Genomic DNA, 25,169 nt, shown 5'->3' on the forward strand with positions numbered 1-25,169 from the left:
ACTGCCTCCATTATGTCTTATGTTCCAGATCTCCCTTGAACAATATGAGGCCAAGACCTCCTTGCTCAATGGGATATTTATAATATTGGGACATCTTCAAAATTTATCATGATGGCGATGGCCACATTCCCACCATTCAAGTTACAATGGACCCCTGGTCCTCTGGTTCAGGTGGAACAGTGGCCTCTTAAGGGGGAGAAATTAAGTCAAGCTACTTTACTTGTTAAACAACAGTTACAAATGGGACATTTAGAGCCATTGCATAGTCCCTGGAATGCTCCCACTAAATCTTTTGCTACTGTTAGACAGGCACCGACTGAGCCTTATATAGATTTTTATTAATCATCTTCAAGATACTATATAACTAGACAAATTGACAATGCTCATGACAATCCAGAACTGCTATCACAAGTTTATTTACATTTAGTCAAACAAGTTAATAACGCTGGTTTACAAATAGCTCCAGATAAATTTTTTTTTAAAAAGGAGCCTTGGAAATACCTTGGTTTTTTAATCACTCAGAAAAATATAAGGCCACAAAATATATCTTTCCATATTCAGGAGCCTGTTACTCTAAATGATTTACAAAAATTACTTGGCCACATTAACCAGCTCCGCCCTTCTATGGGTATCCTACTTATCAATTACAACATTTGTTTAATACTCTAAAGGGAGACCCTGATCTGTCCTCCCCTCATTACTTATCTGAAGAAGCAAAATTAGAATTAAAACAGATTGAATCCTTTTTACATTCCAGACAATTAACATGTATTATTAAATCTCAAGTCATTCATTTCATTATTTTAAACACCCTACATAGTCCCACAGGTTTGCTTTGCCAATTTCTTCCTCAAATAGGAGTCACTGAATGGATTTTCTTAACCCATCAGCAAAAAAAGAAATTAAATACTAAATTAGAACAACATATGCATTTACTCACTAGAAGAAGACACTGTTGTCAAGTACTCACTGGGTATGATCCTGATATTATTAATCCTGGTCTTTCTAAAACTGATTTTTACACTGCCTTTGAACAATCAGAGTCTTTACAGATAACTATGGCTGATTTTGTTGGTAAGATACAATTCTCATTACCCCATGATAAAATTTTATAAGGACTCCAAATACTGCCCATATAATTAAAATCCTGTTTATCCCCTATTCCCGTCCCTCAAGCACTAACTGTGTTTATCAACCTTTCTGGCCGATCAGGAAAGGGATCTATAACATGGCAGGAACAGGGAATCTGGAAACATTTTGTTACTATCCATCATAAGTCCACTCAAAGAGCTTAATTGGCAGCTGCCATTGCAGCTTTACAACATTTTTACAATCAGCCACTTAATTTAGTAGCTGACTCTGCCTACGTAGTTGGAGTCTTACAGGTAATTCAAGATGAATCTATCCATGAGGGAAATGATTTTCTGTTATTTGAAATGTTTTGACATTTACAAAAACTTATTCAAAAAAGACATCATCCTTTCTATGTAACTCTCATGTGTTCTCATTTTGGCTTCCTTGCCCTTTATCAATTGGAAATGATATGGCTGATTACTTTGTTATGCATAATAATGTTTTACAAAAAGCTATTATTCTCATCAGCTTTTTCATCAGGGTGCACGAGCTTCGGCTAACATGCATCAGATCTCTTACAGGCAAGCTCAAGATGTTGTTCGTGCTTGTCCTGATTGTCAGAGGTTTTCTAAACCTAATTTCCCTGGAGGAGTTAATCCTCAGGGAATAAAAGGTAATGAAATTTTGCATATGGAAGTCACTCATTATTCCACTTTTGGACATCTTAAATATTTACATGTTACTGTTGGTACTTACTCTGGTCTTATTCATGCCACTGCCCAAACAGGAGAAACTGCTAAACATGTTAAAAAACACTGTCTTTCTGCCTTTCCTGCCATGGGGATTCCAAATCAAATTATGACAGATAATGGACTGGCATACACCTCCAAAGTCTTTCAAGTATTCTGTGACAACTGGAACATTAAACATGTCACAGGAATCCCATTTATCCCCACTGGCCAGGCAATTGTTGAAAGAGCGGCCTTCTTAAATCTCAAATAAGTAAACAAAGGAGAGGTAATATAGATATGGGACTGACCCCTCATGAACAGGTCTTTAAAGCTCTGTTTACACTGAATTTTTAAAATTGTAATTCCCCAAAATTAACGGCCACAGAACAACACTTTATACCTCCTAAAAATAGACTTAGACCCTTGGTTTTATTCCGCCACCTGCTGATGGGACCACAGTTGTTGGGACCTGTTGAATTGTTAACATGGGGGAGAGGGTATGCATCTGTTTTCTCACCCACAGGCCCGCTATGGATTCCTGCTAAGGCTGTTAAACCTTATGTGGAAACCCGAACCAGACAAGGAATTGAATCTAATCCCAAAATCTCAACACCTTGCCATCACACCTCAATCCATCTCACCAGGGATGGTACACATCAGACCACCAGTAATGAAAATAATGACAACAAGCTCCAAATTGACCCAGGGTAAATTAAAAAACTTCAACAGTCAAATAGCTTTCAATAGCTCAGGCCTTGAGCTCAGTAACTATTTGAGAAACCAAAACTAAACTAAAACCTACCTGTTTAACTATTAACTAGATGGTCTCAAATTTTCTGGTATCCAGCTGATTATCTTAAACAGACTTCTAAATTCTCTTCTAGTCTCATCTATGTATTTCTTCACAAAATCCTATGACAGAATTCTATGCTCTTTTTTAAAAGGAAGAAAATCCTCTCTGCATCTTCTTGAAAAGGCTTGCATACTTTGCTTTACAAGGTAAATTTGTTACCTTGCTTTCTTTAAAACAGGGTGAGGCCTCACTGGTAAGTCTTTTAAAAAAACAATCTAAACCTGACTGTCCTTTTTACTAGTGAGCTTTTTTTTTACATCTTGAAAACCTATAAGATCCTTGTTTGTTCTTGTTGTTTATGTCTGCATACATGCATGTGTAAGCTCTATGTTATGTCTATATCTTCATGTCTGTATGTGTAATTGCGTTGTCTGCAAGGTACCAAATTGGCTTATAATTAATGCATGCTCATTAAATAACTAAGTATAATTTTCAAGTTCACATGACTTACATTTTCTAAAGTTTTGATAAATATATTTTCAAAATTTGATTTAAACCTTTTACCTAAATTTGTCTCTAGGTCAATATGTCTCCTTGTTATCTCAGCTCTGCCTCCTGGCCATGCTGGGAGAAACAATATCTTTTAGACATTATCTTTGTGAATACTGCCCTCTGCCTCTCTGGATTCCACTCGGCTCTAAATGCCACATGGAAACCTGGGACCCAAAATGCCTAGTGACAGGAGACCTATGCCCAATATCGCATAGGCCCTAGTTAACATTAACTGATAAGGGTATAGACCTAATACACCAAGTTTTTGGCTGGGAAACCATAAATATGTATTTGGTAAAAACAGCTAAAACTCAAACTGGGCTTTGTATAATTTGCTCTGATAAATGGACACCTATTTGCTAACCTAAATGTATAAAAATGTTCTTACCAGCACACATCATTGCCTGGGTTTACTAATGAAACAGAATTACTAGAGGTCTTTTCACTTGACGGCTCTTAATACAAAATTGTAAAAGGTTTTCTTTGTCCCTTAGATAATGTGTTTAAGAAACTTATTTCATGATAATTTCTTGTGCTCTCTGCGTTTGAAACCCTTTGTCACTTTGGTTTTATTTTTGTAATAATTTGTGATTTTATTCAAATATTTTAAGCCTTTTGTTATTTGACAAAGCTTTCCAAAACTAAATTCTAAAAGCTCAACCTTTTGGTTTAAACTAACTTTGAGGAGTTCCAAGGGCCCTGGAGCTTCTCAAAGGATATATAAAAAATGTATCAAAACTAATTGGCTTATTTAATAAATTAGACTATATGGGAAAGCATTATCAGTACTGAAGGTGTTATGGATGTGTTCCAAAATCTTGTAAGGTTCTTGAAAATCTGGGTCTTGATATAAATGCTACCGTTCATAATCTTGGCTCAATTATAATTTTAAAATGTTATGTCCTCAAATATTTCATGAAAAAACTCTGATAGGTACAGTTTCCTGACAAACTTTGAGTCCATAGCTTTAAACTAAAGTTCCAAAATCCTAATGAAGAAACTGATGAGTTTGTGAAATTGTTCACAAAGGTCAAAACAACAAAAGTTAATTAGTGAACTAATTAAAAAAAATTATGGGTTTTTACAATTTCCTTATTTTAAACACTGCTGGTTCTCCTAATGTTTTTCCAAATGTATGAAAACTCTCCCTCTCTCTTAAGCTATCTATAACTAACAACAGTTTGGTAAAATGTCATTTAAAACAGAAGTAAAAGCATTTGTTTTCTCCCTATTTGATCCCCCCAAAACTTAATAACTTTAAGTATCTTCATGATTATTATGGCAATGTGGCTATTTTTATAAGTTCAATGAAAATTAACTCTCTCTCTTTATAACAGGATGTAATTTAAAACTTTGGATATAAGATAGCATGTCTCACTTCTAGGTTCCGACCCCTCTTTCATGTTGCCTTAATTTGGCCTAACTGCTGCTTCATCTTGCTGTTCATCTTTCCCCCTTCGACGTGGGACAGAACACAACCTGGAGATGAGCCTTCCCAGCACAGTGGGATTTATACAAAGAAAAGTAAGACCTTTTCAATCAAGATATCGATCATCAATGCTTTTATGAGGAATGCCTTCATCATAAAGGGGGAAATAACATCTTCTCTACAAAAGCAGTTCTCTAAATTTTCCTGGCCTTGAAGAGGGTGTTTGTAACTTGGATGAGACATCCTGTTCTTAAACAAAAGATTTATAATTGATCAAAAAATTTTACAAAGACTAGATGCTTTGAAAGCAGTGATATCCTGGACAGTTTAGCATCAACAAACTCTCTGGACTCAAAATCAACTACTATATGGAGCAGAATCCCATTCTGGAGTTTCCACAACTGGTAATTACACCCAATTCACAGCACCTGGAATGATGCCAATGCAGCCATTCCAACGATGACATCATCACCCCTCACCTGAAGTAAATTAAAAGGACTTGCTATGCTAAATGATACTAACTTTGCTTTAAATGCTTTTGTCTTAACTGTGAAAACCTGATCTATAGCTTTTGCTTTTTCTTTTAAATAAATAAAATGGGGGAGAGATGTGGAGTATGCATAAAGCAAATGTACTTCACAGTGCCTGGAAGTTTTAAATACTGACCTTGCAAAGGACAGGAAATTCTCCCCAGGCTATAGTCTCTGTTGTAAGATAAAGAATTGTAACATAGCAAGGTTGCTGGCTCAAAGACAGACAGGTTACTGATTGATATGTAAAGATACTGGGACATTGCTGTAAGAAGAGAATGTTTGCTAAGATCAAGCTTTTGTTGGAGGATCAACTTAACTTCTGGCAAATTGCATTATGGAATGTCACCTTGCTTCTTGTAATGAATGTTACCAGCTTCTATTGTTAAACTACACTTAGCAAAACTCCCACCTATGTTCTCTTGCTGTAACTTCCTGGTCTGGAGAATAAATGCAGGAAGAGAACCCCAATTCATGCTTAATTTCCCAAATGGAAGGAATGCCTCTATCTTGAGAGTTCCGGGAGATTAACCCCTTTTGGGGGCTTCTCACTGCTCAAAAGAGATGGGCTTTGAGAAATCTTTGGCAGCTCAGTCACCCAGGGTAAAAGGGGTGACAAATCCGTGGGAGGCAAAGCAACAGAGTTAAATCTCTGCAAGAGACTGTACCGCACACAGAGCCTAAAATATTTACCATTTGGCCACTTTGTTGAAGCCACAAAACTTCTTTCAGTTTCTGTTTCCTCTTTCATAAAGTGTGGCTAATTTCTCCAGTCTACCTCAGGCATTACAGAAGAAGAAATTAAACAGACCATACTGTTTATTCTCAACAATGTATCTCTTGTGCCAATCACAGCGCCTGCTACACAGTATATACAAGGTAAATATTTGTTGAACAAAATTAATAAAGTACACCATTTACCTACTATAAACTATTGAGAGTGGCTAACTCAGAGATGGAGTTAACTGCCATCCCTGAGAGTAAATTACATGTACTTGTTTTTCCTATTATATATGGGTCTTAGGTCCACAAACAAGCTCCTCCCTAGATCATAAGAATTTGTAATAGTCATGGTATACACAATTTCAACACACTTTCTCAAATCTCTTCAAGGCCAAATCTTAAAAGTGATTTAACACTCCTATAAAATGGTTTACAAAGCATTTTCATTTTTTCATTTAACATTACTTCCCCATTCTGCAAATATTTACTGAGTATCTACTATGTAGCAGTCTTTTGCTTGGCTCAAGGGATACAATGATGGGGGAAAAAATAGACAAAGGGATCCATGTAATTTTTTTTTCTTAATAATTCTGCGAGGTAGAAAAGGGAGAAATTAGCCACATTTTGCAGAGGGGGAAACAGAAGCTTAATGAAGTTTTGTACCTTGCCAAAATTCACACAATTAGAAACTGGGCAAGACTAATTTTGCCTACCTCTTTCCACCACATCAAAGTGCCTACAACATTGCTCAATAAAATCAATTAAAAGCAAAAATTCAGCCTGGCCTGTTAGCTTGACCACAGTTCACTTGGTTAAAGTGCCAAACTGATAACAACAAGGTCGAGGGTTCAGATTCCCACCATACTGGCCCCCCAAAAAGTAAAAACTTGTTAGTGATCTGCACCCTGAAATTTTCCCAAATATTCCTGGGAATGCCGCTAAACATGTTCTGTTTGATTTGAGTGGGAGTTTCCCTTCTGCCACTCTCTCTCAGAGTCAGAAAGTGGTTGAGAACTCAGGCTCTGATGTCAGACTGTCTGCTTATTAATCCCCCAATCTACTACTTCCTATCTGTGCAGCACTGGACAACTCAAAACCACTCTGAACTTCATATCCCATCTCTAAAACTGGTATGATGATAACGGTAACCCCCTAATAGGACTGTTGTTTGGATTAAATGAGATAACCCATGCAGAGCACTTAGCAAACGGCATTCTCTTAACACCCAATCTAGTCCTTAGCCCCCACTGGACCCCATCACACTACCTTTTTCAAAAATAGCTCTTTCACCTAAAATAATCTCATTTGCTTGCTTTTTTTTTTTTTTTTTTTTTTTTTTATCTATCTCCCCTACTAGAATATAAACTCCATGATAGCAGAGACCACGTTTTCTTATTCACTATTGTATCTCTTGCAACTCACAGTGCCTGGAACATATCAATAAATAACTGTTGAAGGAATGAAGAGCTCACTCAGTAAATGTCTAGTAAGACCGTTTAGGTTTCAATTTCCCGGTATACAAACCAGAAGAATATTTACAGTTCAGAGATGCTGGGAAGTCCAAAAGATACAAATGTAACTGGAAAGCTCTTGGTAATACCAGAAAGATGCTTGGGAAACTCTAAAGGGTGTATCACGAGGTCGCGTTACAATTAGTAGCGGGAATAGTTGAAGCCCTAAGATAGCTGAAAAAGTTCATGGAAAAATAGAATTAAAAGAATATAAATCTTTCCATGAAGTACCCTCGTATCTGTCAAGGCTGAAGCTACACTCTGGGTTGCTGAAAGACCAGGGAGAATGCAAGACGCACAGGGGGGTTGCTCCCCACACCTGGAGGGCCCATAAAGAACAGAGACAGGTAAGGGCGGGGAGCCAAATACCTCCAAAGGGGACAGCGGCGCAATAGTGACAGCAGCGAATAGACCTGAAACTGAGACAAGCCTGCTCTTTACTGGGGGCCCGACCGGCTGGTCCCAGTCCTTCTTGGACTAGCCCCCCCCCCCCCCCCCCCGCGCCCCACCGCAGCAATAGGCGGGGGGAAGGGAGGCACTGTCTCCCGTCCAGCTACGGAGGCTGCAGAAGAGTGGGCCCGTCAGGGTCTAGTCCCAGCGCTGACAGCAAACTCACCTCAGCCGTCACCTCCACCTCGCCTCACATTCCGGCCCCGCCGCCTTCCCCCCACCCCCCCAAACCCTTTGTTTTGATTCCCGACTCCACAGCTCCCGCCGCCGCCGCCAAGCGCACCCTCCACTTCCGCTTCCGCACCACACCGCCCCTGTCGCAAAACCGACGCCCTTCTCTCCCCCCTAGCCCTGCCCCTCCCCCGCCGCCCGTCCTCCTCGCGCGGGGCATGCTGGGAACCCGGGGGGGGCGGGGCCTCGCGGCCCTGCAGCCTCGTCAGGCTCAGTCCCCTCCCGATAAACCCCTAAATGGGCACCTTCCCGGAGGGCGACCCTGGCTTTTTTGGCGAAAACCCGCAGTTGAAAGAGGCCTTCCCCTAGGCGTAACTTTGCGAAGTCGGAAGGAACCTCTAAGCGGAAAATGAGGGAGCTTGTTAGATGGACCCGAGGAAAAACCTGCTAAGCGGGATTTAATACAATTCAGCTCTTTGGGTCTTTCGAGGGAAGGTGACTTAGACGGGATATCAATGAAAAACCCGATTGCTTCGGGTTTTTTTCTTTTTTTCTCTCGTCACGTGATGGTCCTACTTTGTTGTAAAAAATTAAATGACGCATATTCCTCAGCATCTTAATATAGTGCAACCTAGTGGCGAGTGGAGAAAAAAATAACTTGTCAACTGGGCTTCCTGTGGGACCTCCGTGCTTCTCGTAGTTACGAGCCAGCTGGTAAATTAAGTGTGTGCAAAGACTAAGCTGGATATTGTCACCAACAGTTAAGAGATCCTCAGTGACATTAGTAAGAAAACGTAATTTTTAAAAGTCCTGGTCCAGAGCTTGTTACAAATGAATATAACTTCTCTAGTGACAGGTTGAGCGAGTGAAAAGGAGCCCTTGTAGTTGCAAAAGCTTTGTGAAGCCAGTAACATTTTGTGCTTTAGGTGGATAGATAGACCACGAGTTTGGCTTTTTTTTTTTTTTTTTTTTTTTTTTTTATAGCGCCTCACAAATCTTCACTTTTACCTGAAATATTTTTTTTTAAGACTCTGTATGCAAAATGGTGATTTCTGAAACTGCCAGCTGCTCACTATTTCCTGTTGCGAATTAGGAGAAAGACAAAGCACATATCTAAATCTAGACAGTTTAACTCGGTAGAGTGCGGTGCTGATAAATCTAGACAGTTTAGGATGCGCTAGCTGAATATTACTTTAAAAGTTTATTTTTAAAGTTTGCCAAGAAACAAATTAACTTTGCAAAAGAACCAGTAAGTAGAAGTTGCCAAACAGGAACATCTTTTTTTCTCTGAAGTCTCTGGTATGAGGTGATTTTATTAGGCAATCTGCGTTAAGTGGTCATTAATACATCTCTGTAAACATCCTTGTAGGCATGCATGATAGGGGGCAAGATCAAACATGTAGCCGAAAAATCCTTTGTGCCTGCATTTAATTTTCCGGAAGGCAGATGACAACTACACATTATCTGCCTGCTTAGGTATTTATTATTGCCAAATAAATCTTCATTGTGTTTGTGTGTGGGTAGTATTTTCTAAGTGGGAATTACAGCAGATGAAAAACAACCCTGTTTCTTTTTGTGTTTTTCATATTACCAAATATGCTACTCTTTATGGGTGTCTTTTTCTTTCTCCTTTTTGTTCTGGTTGGGTATCTCTGAACACAGACCATATTAACTGAAAATACAAAAAAGGAAACAAAGTAATTGTGGGTTTTTAATTGATTTTTTAAAAAAAGGTTTTGGCCACAAAACATAACGAGAGCAGAAACATTTTGTGTGACTTTGCTTGGCATTCTTTCAAGTTCAAAACTGTGCCTAGTTTCAACAGGTAAATGCAGTGAATAAAAATGAACCAGTCATACTAAATGGAAGGGCAATGAAAGTCTGAACTATACATACTTTTAAAAGAAATGCAATTTGATTGCTTTCTTAGAAAACTAGCCTAAGCAGAGTACACCAGCCTTTAGAAGACAATTTTATATTTGTGAAAGAGTGCTTTAAGATTTCTCTTAAGAATTCTCATAAGTCTCCTGCGAAAAAAGAAAAAAAATCTTAAAATATGTTTTCTTAAGTATAGTTTCTGTTAGCTTTATTTCTATTTCTCTGCCGGGCAAACTCTTATCAGAGAGTAAAAGTAACTTCCAGTTTTTTCCTTGTTCAAATCATAATCTTCACATTTACGAAACCAGTATGAAGATTTATTTTTGTGCTATTTAAGTGGCTACTTTACATTTGATTCAGCTCCTCAATTAACCAAGCCGCTACTGAGGGAGTTTCTCCCCAGCAACTTCTCTTCTGCCTATGTTAGGTTCAGTATTCTGAATTGATAAATTATAATGGAAGGACCTAAGGAAGAGAAAGCAAGCTCTGCTCAGTCATATTGCAAAGCTACAAGGAAAACAAATTGAATACAAAGAGAGAGGAAAAGTTTTAAAGTACACCAAAAATTTCCTTTCGTTTTCAAGATTTTACCCAATGACAAACCCAGTTACCTAAACTGTCGTTCTTGTGAATAAGACTTTAATTATAATCATTTCAATGCTTTCCCCCTTTTCTTTATGGAATATTTGAGAAACTAGAACCAACTAGTTTAAATGACTTCATCGATGCTATTTAGGCAGGACCAATACCTCAAGTTTCAGTTTATTTGTAAACTGGGATCATTACTCCTTGCCCAGAGGGGCAAGGGTCAAATAAAAGGGTAAAAGCATCAGACCAAGTAAAATGTCAAGCAGGATGCAAATGATTTATTAGAGTCTGGGACCAGAACAGAAGTTTCCTGGAAGACATTTTGGACAAATGGAAGACATTTAAGACTTTCCTTAACCCTGTTGATACAAGTGGTGGGGTTCCCTTTTATGTGTCTGAGCTTTTCTAGGAACTAGCAAAGAGTCAAAACAAAGTAGAATTAAAGAGAAAGGTCAGTCTAACCATCGCAGGGAGGCAGGGGAGATCCTATGAGTATGATGGGAGGCCTCCAGGTAGCTCAGATCTCTTTGCCTCTAGCATAGTGCTGTAGAACAGGGGTATGGTGGTCAAACAGAGTCAGCTTTGAAGCCTGGTTTATTTTCCAATTGTAAGACCTTGGGCAACTCATTTAACTTCCTGAACATTTGTTTTCTCACCTTTAAAACGGGTACAGTAAAAGTGCTTTCCTGTGGTTCTCATCATCTGGGGCTCAGCTGCGTTGTCATCTCCTTAAAGTGGCCTCCCTGACCATTCTATCTGAAGCGACCCCTCCCCAGATCCTTTCTATCACATGTGCTTGCTTTAGTCATACAGCTTAAGAACATCTGCAATTATTTTGCTTTTTCTGCTTTTTGGTTTAGTATCTCTCTTTCAATATTATAAGCCCTTTGAGGACAGGTACTTTGACTTATTCACGGTGCTGTAAGAGTGCTTTATACGGAAGAGTGCCCAATAAATATTTGTTGGTACACAATTAGGTTGCTGTGAGAATAAAATGAAAAAACCCATACTCTTGTGCTCTAAATCCTCCACTCTCTGAAGATGATGATGTTGAAGATTCTGTTTTGGGTATAAAGGAGTGGGAAGGACATGGGGCACTGGCAGCCTCAGCGGGCCTGGATCTTTGTCCTTCCCGCTGATTGGGGGAGAGTGCAAAAACGAGAAAATGCAATCGGCGTGAAAGAGACGCCAGCGTTAGTTTCCTAAAGAGCATGGCCCGCAAGCCCAAGCCCGTTCCTGGGTGTCCAGGGAGCAGCATCCCCAAGGCCGGCCAGTCCCGGCCCAGCAGCCAGAGCCTCCCAGGACCTCCTCGCCCCCGCGCTCAGGGCGGCAGCGGCCGCCGCGTGGCCCTGCCACGCCCAGGCCTGGGAAAAAAGTTTCCAAACGGCGCTGCTCGGCGCTGATTGGCCGACGCGGACGCGGTCCCTCGCCGCGGCAGCCAATGGGCGGCGCCTGCCGGGAGCGCCCGGCAGGGGGGGCGGGCGCCGAAAGTCCGGGCCGCGCCGCCCCTCGCAGCCGCGCCGCTACTGCCTTGTCCTCGCCGCCCGAGCCGGGTAAGTGCGGGGCTGTAGCCGGGCCGGGCGTGGTGGCCACCCCGGCACCACCGCCGGGACACCCTTCTGCCCCGCCCTGGCGCCCGCCTTCGCTCTCGGAGTCCCCCGCCCCTCGCCTTGCAGGGACCCTGCGCGCCCCTCGCTGGCGCGTCGTTTCCCGGGCACTGGGCTCGAAAATCGCGCCTCCCTGGAGCCTCGCCTCCTAACTTTGTGCCTCTCCACCCTGGCGCCCGGCTCCTCGCCCTTGCCAACTTTCTCTTTCTGCCCTGGTCTCTTGCACACCCGGCTGCCCTCTCCTCCCTTCTGCACTTCCTGGGTCGTTGTGCCGTCCTTGTCCCCAGACCCCGCTGCCCGGCTCCGTCCTCCTTCCTCCGTGCCCTCCCTCCTTCATCTCCCCTCCTGGGCGCCCCTCTTTTCTCTCTCTCTCTTTTCTGCCCCCCTATCTCGCCACCCCTTCTTTCCAGCGCCCCCTTTCCTCCTGTCGCCCCCCATCCCATGTCCCTTCATTCTTTTGCTGCCTGCGCTGCCCCGGCCTTCATGCCCACTTCCCCACCCCAAGTACAGGCCTCTTTCCAAAAACCTCCCCTGCCTTTGCACCGCCCTCACTTCGGGAACGTGTTTGGAGCAGTCTGCTTTTCTCAGATCTCTGCTGCAGGACGGTTTAGATTTCTCCTGACAGCACTTTGGGGCAGGACTGGATACAGGATGGAAACGCTCATTATACAGCTTGAGTGTTGGCTGGCCGTATCCGCCTCTGAGGTCATGGGAAACCCCGCCATCACGTTGACACCGCTTTGGGGGGAGCTGCTTTATCTAGTGCAAGTCATCTCAGGTTTTCTGCCTCCTGAGGGCTTGAGCTTCCCTGGTTTCTTTGTCCAGGGTTTGTACCAGGTTGTGTCTCTTTCTTTCTACTTTTAGCCTGAGGCCGCTTTGAACTTCCTTTCTAAAGAAATGGCCTTTGCAGCGTGTGCTGGGCCAAGGTTTGCCTTTTCCATGCTAGTTTTGTTTCATTGTATTCTAGGATGGCATTTAGGACATAGGTAGGGTGCTTTGCAGGGTAATTGGATCCCAGATATACCCAGAGCTTCTTGTTACCTGACCTCCACCCCCCACCCCCGCATTGATAGTTAACCAATTGTGAAACTTAAGTCTTTCCTTTTATTGTGGCTTTTGTGTAGGATTAGATGCAGATGATCTACGCCCCTGACTCCTGTATATTTTATCCCATTTTGGAACATAGTTTCCTAACTTGGCTTATTCCGTTAGGATGTTATTTTTATTTCGTTTGCCATAGGACGTGTGAGCCCAGAGAGATTACATTCTCTTTCTTTGGTAGATAATTTGCTAAAATGAGCGTGCCTCTGTTCAGAAGTGTGTGCCTGCGGCTAGTACTATGTTTGCATTCAGTACTACGGATGTAGGTGCTTTGTGTCTGCCTCTCCCAGCAGTGCACTTAGTAGGGGTTTGAGAAATGTTTGAAAAGAGATGGAGGAGAGGGAAACCACAGTAGGAAAATTCTTTCTCTGGCATCTTGGTTCAATAGAATAAAATTATCCTGGATCAATATCTACTCTATTTTTTTGTCCAAGTTTATGCTTTTTAAAATTTCAAAAGCAACATATGCTTAAAGTAAAAGAAGAAATGCCTACTGTAAGGAAGTGTGTTGAATGAGTACTCATGTCAGTGTCTGCTTTTCCTCCACTCTGCTCCATTCTTCCAGACCTTTTTTGTGTATGCAGAGGGAGGGAGGTAAACAAAAATGGCACCCTTTCTTAGCAGTACCATGAACTTTCTTCCATATTAGTACACACAGTTCTTAACAACTGTGTAGTTCTCCAGTCAGTCCTTTGTTGACATTTAGGTTTCTCCAGTTTTCTACATTAGCAAATGAGAGTGCATTCTTGAGCATATGTGCTTGCATGCCTAAGCATTTGGGGAGGAAGATCATTATAGACTTGGAAAGCACAAAGACAGAAGCCAGGCTTGCTGACTCTTGACTGATTTTGCCCCAGTGATGTCACTTCTGCAAAATGCAAAGCCTGCATCACAAGTAGAAGCTGCTGGAGCATGTACTGACATTTGGCAACTTCTTTCTCTTCCCTCTCTTTCCCTTCACTCTTCCATTTGTTTTGATTGTGAAGGATGTGGAGTTGGGTGGAGAAGGGTGTTAACTCATGATGATTTGTAAGTGTGTATTGCTTCTGACCAGCTGTGCTGGTTTTCTTCATTCAGAAGAAAGTGGACAGAGATTGCTTTGTTTATTCTAGAGTTTTGAAATCAGGTGTGTGTTTCAAGTGTGTTTTCTGTAAGGCTTAATCATGCAAAACATGCAAAAAAGAAAAAGAAAAAAGCATGTTGAAACATTTTTGTAGGAGGCAAAGATCTAAGTTGTGCAAAATAGATACTTTTTGTACCACTGGATCCCAGTTTGTTCTTCTTACATGCTGTACCATATATATTTGAGGCTCCCATCAGATTTGTCCACAGAGCTTCGGGGGCATGATGGCCTGGTGGTGTATTGAGAATGCAAGTTAGTGGCATACAGATGAGATAAATGCAGTATAGTATCTATTATTAAGATAGCAGGTACAAAGTTGTGTATATTGTGACCAGGCGTTGACACCTGCCTATTGTAGTGCCTTTTTAAAAAACTGTGTGGGCCAAATGAAAGGAATGACTCTGACCTCCAGTTAGTCTGTTTGCAATTCCTGGGAGACCTTGGACTTGAATTCAAACACGCCTTGTACTTGGATCTGGTTTGCCTCTGCTGCTCACTTGTGCATTTAGAGATGGCCAAGGCATACAGTGTTTTTGCTCCAGCGTCTGCTTCTGAGAAACAGAGCGAGTGCCTTGCCTACTACCTCTTAGAGTAGAATGGCTTAAAGAAGATGATGTTTGAAAAGAATGTATTAAATGCCCAGCACACAACAAATAGAAGGTGATTCAGTAAAATAATTCAGTAAAATTCAGTAAATAATCCTGGAAGAGGAAAACCTTTGCAAGTTACCTTGACTGCTTTCTGCTTCAGAGAGTAGTGCAATAGAACTTTCTGAGACATATTCAAATGGCAAAAGAAAAAAATCTTATTTTTAAGATTTCTGTTTCATAACAAAGTGTAGTGCAGCTGTTACTTCTCTCTTTGCCTGTAGTATATTTTTTCTCTTCCCTAAAGAGTGTTTTTCAAATGCAAGCATTTTTGGTTAAAATGCCATTCCTGTGTTTTTTGTCCTATAGTTGGAGTAAAAGATTGTGCAGACTGTGATATAAGACCAGGTCTCTGCTTAGTTTCTGTTTAGTTTCTAAAGTTCACAACCAGATCCTTCCTGTCAGCCAGCTTGTAGTTAGAGTCTCCCCCACAATGGAAGCACCTCCTAAAACATCTCAGATTCATTTCTTTCCTGAGAATTAAGTTTTAAGCCTTACTGGCCAAGATAACAGTGTTTTAAGAAGCCCTTTTCAAAAATTCATCTTTTTTTTTTTTTTTTTTTTTTTTGTCTTTTTCGTGACCGGCACTCAGCCAGTGAGTACACCGGCCATTCCTATATAGGATCCGAACCCGCGGCGGGAGCGTCGCTGCGCTCCCAGCGCCGCACTCTCCCGAGTGTGCCACGGGCTCGGCCCAAAAATTCATCTTCTTAAGTGTGCAGGATGAGGGTCATTAAACTTTATTAACTGTATCAGATACGCCTATCATTCATGTAAACCAGGGGGGATAGTCTCCAACAGGGTGTCCTCTCCCCCGACCCTACCCTTTAACATCACTAAGGTGCTGGGAGAGAGTTAGGTTTTTCCCATCAGTTCCCTCTCATAAGCTTCTTAAGGACTTACAGCTTTCAGAGGGTCTCTTTCCCCGTTGCTTCCTGCCTTTCCTTGACTTCGCATCCCCTTTCAGCTAGTGATCAATCTCTGTCTTTCCCTATTTTCATTCATTGAATGCCTTTTATATGCCAAGCACTGTTTAGGCATTGGAGATACAAAAGCAAGGAGGGAAGATCCCTATACTCAGAAACTGGCTTTCTAATGGGGAAGATGAACAAAAGCGAAACTCAGAAAGTGATGAAATAAGACAAAGCAGAGGTGAATATGATAGGGAAAGCTGGAGGGGGTATTAATGGGATATCCAAATAAGGTCCTTTTGGGGAGGACATTTCAGCTGAGATCTGAATGGTGAGAAGACAGCCTTCTGGGCAGAGACGAGATGGAAAAGCATTCCAGGCCAAGAGAACAGCAAGTGCAAAGGCCCTGGGGTGGGAGTGAGCTTGGTGCATTTAAGGAAGAGAAAGAAGGCGGCGGGGCAAGGGCATAAGCGGGTGAGAGGTAGAGGGGTAGGAAGTGTGTAGAGAAGTAGGCAGAGGCTGATTACATTGGATCTTGTACATGATCTTTTCCCAAACTGCAGGAAAAGTCAGTCTACATTCGTTGTTCCTAGTTCCTCACTTCCCCACCCTCTCATGTGGAATTCCTTCGGTGCCGTGCAACTGAGACTGTCCTTAATAATATCAACAATGTCTTAATGGCCACACCGTGCTCATTTTATATATAAGACATGGGCTCAGGGCTCTTGACACTATAGAATTGGTTAGGTGACTACATATTAGATGAGATCTGGGCTTGTTAGTACTTCTGGCTTGAGCAGGAAGTACTAGGCTTAGATTTACCCCTTCTCCTTGCCATGTTAATTACTGTTATCAACACTATCCGTTTTACTTTCAGCAAATAAGATCATTCAGTCCATATATTAATCAGGACTCGCTTGTGGCAGAAATCCAACCCTAACTGGAATAATCAAGACAGGAAATTGATTCTCTCATAACGTTAAGTCATGTATGACTTGACCTAGGTGTTCGAATGATACTGTCAGGACCCAGTCTCTCCATCTCTTTGTCCTATTTTCCTCTGTTTTGGCTCCATCCTCAGGCAGGCACTCCCCTAGTGATAGCAAGATGACCACTGGCAGTTCTAGGCTTCCTTCTTACACCTTACCAACCCTGATGGAAAGAGAGTTTCTGTTTTGATATCTGCAAAAGGCCTGTACCTGGACACTCATTGGCTTGCCTTTCTTAAATCGGCTCAGTGTGGGTTAGACCCATCCCTGTCGTTGGCCCAGCATGGGTTTGGCCTGACTCCAGAGCCAGTCATTAGCTCAGCTCAGGTTGGATCCATCTCTGTCATTGGCTCAGTGTGAGTTAGGCCCATCCCTGCTATTGGCTCAGTGTGGGTTGGGCCTACCCTTGTTATTGATACAGCTTTAGTTAGGCTCACCCCAGAGCCAGTCACTGATGCTAGAGGCAAGAGTAGGCATTTACCGTCTCCTGGATGCAGAAAATCCACCTGAACCATATGAGATGAGAGTAGGGTTGGTTTCCCCTGGGGAATAGTGGGGTTCTGTCACAGAAAGATGGAAGAATGAATACAGGACTGGAAAAAAATCTACAAATCAGGAGCTTTCTACTACATCTAGCTTCTGTGCCTTGATGAAGCTTTCAGAGAAACTGTTCCCCAGAAGGGCGTGGTGGGTGGGGAAATGGGAAGTTTTCTCTGAATTAGGGAAGGGAAAAAAATTAGGAGGGAGAGAAGATGTGAATATGGGTATTAACAAATGTAGAGTTATCAATAAGTTCTATGCTGGAATATAGGTATGTATAATTGTGCATTTCCCATCAAAGATCCAGAACCTGGTGATTGTGTCTATGTGGACACTGATATATTTAGCCTATCAATGTATCACTTAATACTGATATATTTATATTTGTATTTTTAACCCAAAGTACAGCTTATTGGTTATTTCTTGCAAAGTGATGGGATTTGTTCATTCTTTTGTCCCCAAGGACACACACCAGCCTGTGAGCTCCCTTGAGGGAAGGAAGGAAGTTTAGAGACATGTTATTTGGATTCCTAATGACCTTTTGACAAGCTCAGAGCCTCAAATAAACTCAGAAACTGTGCTCTTACATCAGAGCTCTTACATCAGCTCTCGCTTTACATCAGAGAGGCTGTAGCAGCAGGGAGTCTACAAACTGTTAGCCCAACTGTTAATGGAAATTTGCTTCCCTGGTCTCTGTTCTGAAGTCTCAAAATTCACAGAGCCAAGGCCCTTAACCACTCACACCCTCTAGTTACTGGCTAATTTGTCTTCTCATACATACTTCTCCAAAATTCCATCTGCTTCCTCTTCTTCACCTCCAAGTTACTCCTCCACAGTGTTGAAACTCTTGCTGACACCACCAGTGACCGACGTTTCGCTTAGTCTTGTGCATCTTTTCCTGTCCTTATCTCACCAGCTTCTCCATTGCATCCTCGTTACTGTGAAATATTTCCTTGTTTCCCTGGTTTCCACTCCCAGTACAGCTCCCTCTTCCTGGTTCTCATTACTCTCACCTTTTCATCTCTGTCTCCTTCAGTTATTGTGTCTTTTTCTGCTCACCTTTCAAATATTGGCGTTTCCCCAGAGTTCCATGAGATTCTCTAGTCGTTCTATCCCAGGAAAGAGGGAAGAACCAACTACAGATGCATGCCTCTCAAGTTTATATCATTGGCTCGGACTCTACCCCTGAGTGTCAGATCCAGGGTTGCATCTAGATGTGTCACAGAAATGTCAGATTAAAAATGTTCAAAATTGGGTTTATCTCCCTCAACCCGCCCACCTAGGAGTTTTCCTTCTGGTATGCTTTATCTCTTGTGTTGGAGATGGTAGTGGCACCCGGTTGCCTAAGCTAGAGCCCCAGGAGATGTCCCCACTCTGTTTTTTCCTCCCCCACTCCCAAATGTAATAAATCATCAAATCTTTGTGGGTTTGCATTCTAAATATTTTTGGAATCCATTTCTCTCTCCTCCACCTTCATTCCTATGTCCTTATTCAGGCCCTCTTCCTTTCTCTTCTGGATTGCTACAACAGCTCCCCATCTTAGGCCTTGTCTCTCCGCAGCTCATTCATAGCCAACAGGATGAGCAGCAGCAGCAGAAGAGCCCAGCATGCCATTCTCCTCCTCAAAATCCTCCAGTGGCTCCCTATTGCCCTTAAGTTTCTTAACATGTTTTAAAAGCCCTCTGTGATTTAGCCCCTCTGTTATTTTAATCTGCTCAGATTCCCCTCCTATCCCCAACTTTCAACCCAGGCTTACTAGACTTCCTCCAGCTTTCCGTGCAACCCGGGCTGTTTCTCCAGTTTCCCGCGTTTTTCATCATCCTTCTTCTCCTCAGTTCGCCTGCCAGTGCCTTCCTATTCTTTCATATTCTTCCCGTGTACCTCGTGCCTCACCTCTTCCAGGAAGCCTTCCATTGACTCAGATTTGCGACTTCCTAAATATCCTGTGCACTGATAGAAATGTTTATTATCTCGATTGTGGTGATGGTTTCTCAGGTGCATACATATGCCAAAACGCACCAAAGTGTCTACTCTAAATATACGCAGTTTATGTATGTCAATATCCTGTGTGTATTTCTGTCGCTGCACTCACCAGAGTTTTATAATAATTTACATGTGATTCCATCTCTTTGCCCCACAAGACTGTGAGGCCCCTTGAAGGAAAACAGGAATCTTGGAGACTTCTTATTTGGATACTTGGGTCCTATAATACTTGCTCCATAAATATTCATGGGGTGATATACATGGTCCTTGATATTAATCTGTGAAATGTAACAGGTGGGTGGGCTGCCTTTTGTTTGGGTTTAGTTAAAGTTCTTGGTAGTATTTTATCATTTAAATCCATCATAAAGTTCATGGATTTTTTTTTTCTACCCAGTTTAAAATCAGCTGTTTCACCAGATGGGGGTAATAATTTTAAAACCTCTCTCCTAGACGCCATGCCCCGAGAAGAGTGATCTCTTCCCCTGTTTTCACAATGGAGGACTCGGGAAAGACTTTCAGCTCTGAGGAGGAAGAAGCTACCTATTGGAAAGATCTGGCAATGACCTACAAGCAGAGGTCAGTCCTCCAAAGTTCACCTGCTTTGTCTTCCTGTAAGAATCACAGCAACTGTTTATTGCAGGCCTCTTATGTGCCAGGCACTGTGAAGGGCTTAACTTACACTATCTCAAAACTGCCCCATGAAGAAACTGTTATCATCCTATTTTACAGATGAAGAAACTGAATCTCAGGGAAGGTAAATAACCTAACCAAAGTCACACAACCCATAGGTAGCAGAGCTCAAATTTGTACTGCAGTCCTAACCATCATGCTGTGCTACTTTCCATCTTACTTTCTGGAAGGGTTTTTATTGGTTCCTAGATACCGTATCTGGTCAGTTCTTTGTGACGGGGGAGGGAATTTCGCCCTATGCCTAGCAAAATATGTTGTTGCAGAATTTTAAAATCTGAAACCAGTGTTTTAGTGCCCGTATGTGGAAGCAGTGGTTGTGTGTGTGTGTTTGTTTGTGGTTCAGCTTTTGTTTCTTTTTATTTCTCCTGAACTCCTACAGTCTCCACATGGAGGTCCTATCCCAGTTCCTCTAGTTTCTTTATTCTTGCTTTGACTTAAGGATAATTCAGGCTTGGTATTAAAAAAAAAAAAAAAAAAAGTCCTTTGAATTTTAAAGATTGAGAAGCCAGAAATGGGTGTTTTGGATGGGGCAGGGACAGATTATAGTGGCAGGTTAAAAGAACATTTATAGTATGTCCAATACTATAGTATTGATAGTATTCATAGTATGTGTTTCTGTAGACACATAAATATATCTGCAAAGGGTACAAAGTATATTTACTACATGTTGGGCTCAAAAAATCTATGTTGAATGAATGAGTGAGTAATGAATCAGTTAAGAGATGGTTTTGGAGTCAGGCATACCCGGGTTCAGGTCCAAGTTCTGACTTCTTGTGTGACCTTTAGACAAGTCACTCAGCTTGTCTATGAAATGGGAATAATGATAGTTTCTGCCTCAAAAGGCAGAATAAAGAGTTTAGCTGAATAAAGAGATGTTCCATGTACGACGCTCAGTGGTGCAATGCCCTGCACATTTGAAGCACCCAGTAAATTGCTTGACATTTGGGAATTCTGCTGTAGGGCAGAGAATACACAAGAGGAGCTCCGAGAATTCCAGGAGGGAAGCCGAGAATATGAAGCTGAGTTGGAGACTCAGCTGCAGCAGATTGAAACCAGGAACAGGGACCTTCTGTCGGAAAATAACCGCCTTCGCATGGAGCTGGAGACCATCAAGGTGAGGGGCTCAGAGGAGATGTGTGTGGATATAGCTAGGCTTCCGACATGGACATGGCCTGTGTGACCAGCAGAAGGCACTCTGCAGAGTGAGGGGCTGAGGCCCTAGGCCCACTCCCACCTCCAGGCCTGGTGGGTGATGCGGTTGTGGAACTCTTTATGTCCCTGATGAGTGGAGCTCTGTGAGAAGCAAGTCACATATGTGTCCCCACAGCCTTTCTTGGTCGCCTAGAACAATTTCACGGGGTGCATGGCAGGGTTGCTATAATTGCTGATCATTATCAAGTCCAGAGGTATATTATTCTGTATGGTAGCCCCTAGCTACTTTTGGCGATTGAAATCCAAGTTAATTAAAAAAAAAATGCAGTTCCTCAGTCACAGTAGCCACATTTCAACTGCTCAGTAAACATGTGTGGCTAGTGGGTACTGTTAGTAGACAGGGGCTATAGAATGTTTCCATCATTACAGAAAGTTCTGTTGGAACTTTCTAGAATGCTAGTCTAGAGCAGGTTTCTCACCGTGGGCACTGTTGATGTTTCAGGCTGGTTGACTCTGTAGTGACGGGGCTGTTTTGCACATTAGGATGTTTAGCAGCATGCCTGGCCTCCGTCCACTAGATACTAGTAGCACCCCCTATCCCAAGTTGTGACAACTAAAAATATCTCCAGACATTACCAAGTGTCTGGAGAACCACTGCTCCAAAGGGCAGAGATTGTGCCTTTTGCACTTTCTATAGGGTTCAGCAGATGATCATTAAGTAAACACTGTGCCCCAGAGACTGGCTATCAGCCCTTGCTGCCATTCAGGGTTACAGGGCCAGCTTCATAAACATCAGACAGGCCTAAACCCATTCTCCCATTCCTACCCCCACCCCCTGCTCTGAGATTCCATTTCTCAGTACGTCCGGGTGGGGCCCTGGCATGTCTGCATGGCTTCTAGCTCCCTGTGTAAATTTTGATGAGCTGTGAGGGGAAGGAGCTGAAGCCCTATAGTGGCTACCCAGAGCTAGGTGTGATGGACAGTGAAAGGAGATGTCCTCCTTGCTCTCTGGAAGCTCCGTTGGGAAGACAAACCTAATGCGATGAAACATTTAGGGAAATAGTGCTTAGACACAGTTCTGATAAGAGAGGCTTCCAAAAGAGAGAGATCTGCATAGTTGGAGATGGCTTCATGGAGGAGCTGAGAGGGCCTGGAGTTGGTGTTTGAAGGGGTGTATGTATCTGCAGCCAGAAGCTTGGTGCTTGGGGGCTGGGGGTTTGGATCTGTCACGGACATGAATAAGAATGAGTGTTCAGTAGACCTTGGAAGCCCAGCTTTACTAGTGCATGGGAAAAAGAAGTGGGACCGATAAATGGATTCAGAACCAGGGAGAGGAAAGGTCCCAAAGACCTTGGAAGCTGAGTGGTGAAGTTCAAGCTGTAAGTTATAGACCAGACAGCCCAAGTGGCCCATCCACAGGTCAGTCTGGCCCATACATGTTGTTTGCTTAGCTTTTAGTGGTTTTTATTCAGTGTTTTACCATGAAAAAAGAATTTTCCGGTGAACAATTCTGTCTCCACCACCTGGGCTTTACTAATAAGATTTGCCATACTTGCCTTTTATTATACATATTTCCATCCATCAGTCTGTCTTATTTGCCAGTGCATTTCAAAGTAAACTGCAGACATCCATACACTTCCCCCAACTACTTCACCCTGTTTATCATTAACTAAGTTCAGAGTTTGTTTACAGTTTCTTCTTTCAATAGTAAACTTGATATCTTTAGTTTTTTTAAAAAAATGTTTAATGTCAACATCTAAATTGTGTAAGACTTCCTGTAAAAATCTAGATCTATGGGCCGAGCCCGTGGCGCACTTGGTAGAGTGCTGCGCTGGGAGCGCGGCGACTCTCCCGCCGCAGGTTCGGATCCTATATAGGAATGACCAGTGCACTCACTGGCTGAGTGCCGGTCACGAAAAAAAAAAAAAAAAAAACGACAAAAAAAAAAAAAAAATCTAGATCTATGACTTGTCTTCTAGTTGGAAGATCTGGCCACACCAGGCCCGCATTTGTCCACAGGTGCAGAAAGCTCTGGTGGGGTTGCTTAGACAGAACACACATTCTCCAGTTCGTCCCCATCCCCACATCCCTGACACTGTAGTCTCATCTTGCACCTTGCCTACTTCACTCATTTGTTAAGTGTGACCCTGCAAGCTATAGTATTTGACCCCTGCCACAGGCAATGAGGAATCATTGTAGTTCTTAAACTGCAGGGGACTTGGGATAAACAGCTGTGCAGAAGGAAGATAAGAGTGTGAAAATAGTTTGGAGAAGGTAAGAGACCCTCTATGGGTGCTGAGCAAAGGTCAAGCAATTACTAAGTAATTAACTGTTTCAGGTCTGAGCCCTTGAACCTGCAGGAGATCTCTTCATTACAACCACATGACAGGTGCATGAGACTAAGAGCACAGAGCACAGAATACAAATACCTTAGAATAATGAATACACTGCCACTAGCAAATATTTGTCAGTCACCTAAGAGAAAGGCATTCAGCTGAGATGGACTTCTTGACAACCGGCTTATTCATCACGGGTTGAATAAAAAGCCTGTCAGGGGTCAAACAGACCACTTATTGATGCCTCCATCAGCTGACAACTTATTATAATTAGCCCCAAATGAAAGCATAGCATTTCAGCAATAGCTTTTCATGTCCACAGGTTCCAGGGTGATCATTTGAATCTCCACGCAGGTGGAGGAGCCCGCTCACTGCAACGTCTTGGAGCCTGTGTTTGAATTTAGGCTAATGATCTAGGAGCCTGTTTTATTTGGAGATGATTCCAAGTAAAGGGTGTGAGGCGATCAGAGCCACACCTGGGAATTGGCCTGTGCATGGGACCTGGTCTGCCCGGGCTTGCCTGAGTACAGACACTTCCCTTCTGCTCACAGCCAGGAAACAGGAGCATGAGAAGGGACCGAGTGGCTGGAGGATGTGGAATGGCCTCCCTGTCGTCACCTTGTAAATAATCTGCTTGTTCTTTGGCAGTCTTCTTGCACAGTGGCTCTTGCCACACCCCTCCGGCCTAGGCACCATTATATCACCCTCCCCAGCCCATCAACTGCTTCTAGCAACAGCTATGTTTACTGGATCAAGTAAAGGAGTTTGCCCTTTTTTTTTTAAACTTTCAAATTAGCCATTGGACCTTTCTTGTGGGAAGTGAGTGTTTTCTTTCATGTTTGTAGAATCTAGGATGGGTGCTTGATGAAGAAAAGGAATTTGAAAGAGGAACAGGAGCAGAGTTGAGAAAGAGAGAGAGAATATGTTCATTACCTACGTGGCGTGGATTGAAATGGGTTAGGGCCATTTAGTGTAGTTGTTTTAAGAGCACCAGCTCAGGTGGCCTGGCTTTGACCTTGCCTCAGTCATTGGCTGCCAGTTGACTTTGGGTTAGTTAAGTATCTGAGCCTCAGTTCCCACATTTCTGAAGTGGGGTTAAATGAGACCACATATGTAGTGTACTTAGGCGAGAGGCTGGCACAGAATAAGCTTGTGGTAAATGTTAGCTGCTCCATCTGGGCAGCAGCGAATCATCGAAAAGTCATCTGGATTATTCCTTGTCTTTGGAAAGAACTAGACGAATCACAGTAAGCTTCCTTGGGTGATTAACTACCATGCTGCAGAGGAGTGTCCTGGATCAAAAAGTCAGAACAGTTGTCAAACTGAGTACATGCTGCCCTCCTCTTATTGTGGGCACAGGCAAGCAAAGTCAGTGTGATTCCTGACATTCTCTTTGTAATGCAGTGACAACATATGAAGTAGGTCCATATTGTCTTCACAGGAGAGGCTTGAAGAGGTTAATGTGGATTTCTTTGGCCATGGACACCTTGAGCAAGATGATTTGTTTGCAGATCATTGGGGGCTGTAGGGACCAGGTTTGGGAGAGGACAGGATACAAGGTGCTCAGGAGGTACTTGGAATGGTTGGTCAAGGCATGCCTGCTTTGAATGACCATGACCTGTTCCCACCATCTTCCATCACTTGCTTAAGGTTCCAAGTC

At 42.6% G+C, this 25,169-nt stretch overlaps 2 protein-coding genes across 6 annotated transcripts in view; one reads left to right on the forward strand and one right to left on the reverse strand.

Annotated features, from left to right (window-relative positions):
* Positions 1–7,993, reverse strand: part of MARF1 (meiosis regulator and mRNA stability factor 1) — a 47,260-nt gene extending 39,267 nt beyond the window's left edge. For all 4 annotated transcript variants that reach the window (XM_063099687.1, XM_063099686.1, XM_063099685.1 and 1 more), the window contains exon 1: positions 7,960–7,993. The gene's annotated coding sequence lies outside the window, so the exon portion shown is untranslated. The remainder of the gene's footprint in view (positions 1–7,959) is intronic.
* Positions 7,994–11,925: 3,932 nt separating this feature from the next.
* Positions 11,926–25,169, forward strand: part of NDE1 (nudE neurodevelopment protein 1) — a 28,052-nt gene continuing 14,808 nt past the window's right edge. For both annotated transcript variants that reach the window (XM_063100606.1, XM_063100607.1), the window contains exons 1-3: positions 11,926–11,983; positions 19,782–19,907; positions 20,982–21,135. In XM_063100606.1, the coding sequence (XP_062956676.1) occupies positions 19,825–19,907; positions 20,982–21,135 (237 nt within the window). In that variant the 5' untranslated portion in view covers positions 11,926–11,983; positions 19,782–19,824. The remainder of the gene's footprint in view (positions 11,984–19,781; positions 19,908–20,981; positions 21,136–25,169) is intronic.

Source organism: Cynocephalus volans, chromosome 6, assembly GCF_027409185.1.
Source record: "Cynocephalus volans isolate mCynVol1 chromosome 6, mCynVol1.pri, whole genome shotgun sequence".
NCBI lineage: Eukaryota > Metazoa > Chordata > Mammalia > Dermoptera > Cynocephalidae > Cynocephalus > Cynocephalus volans.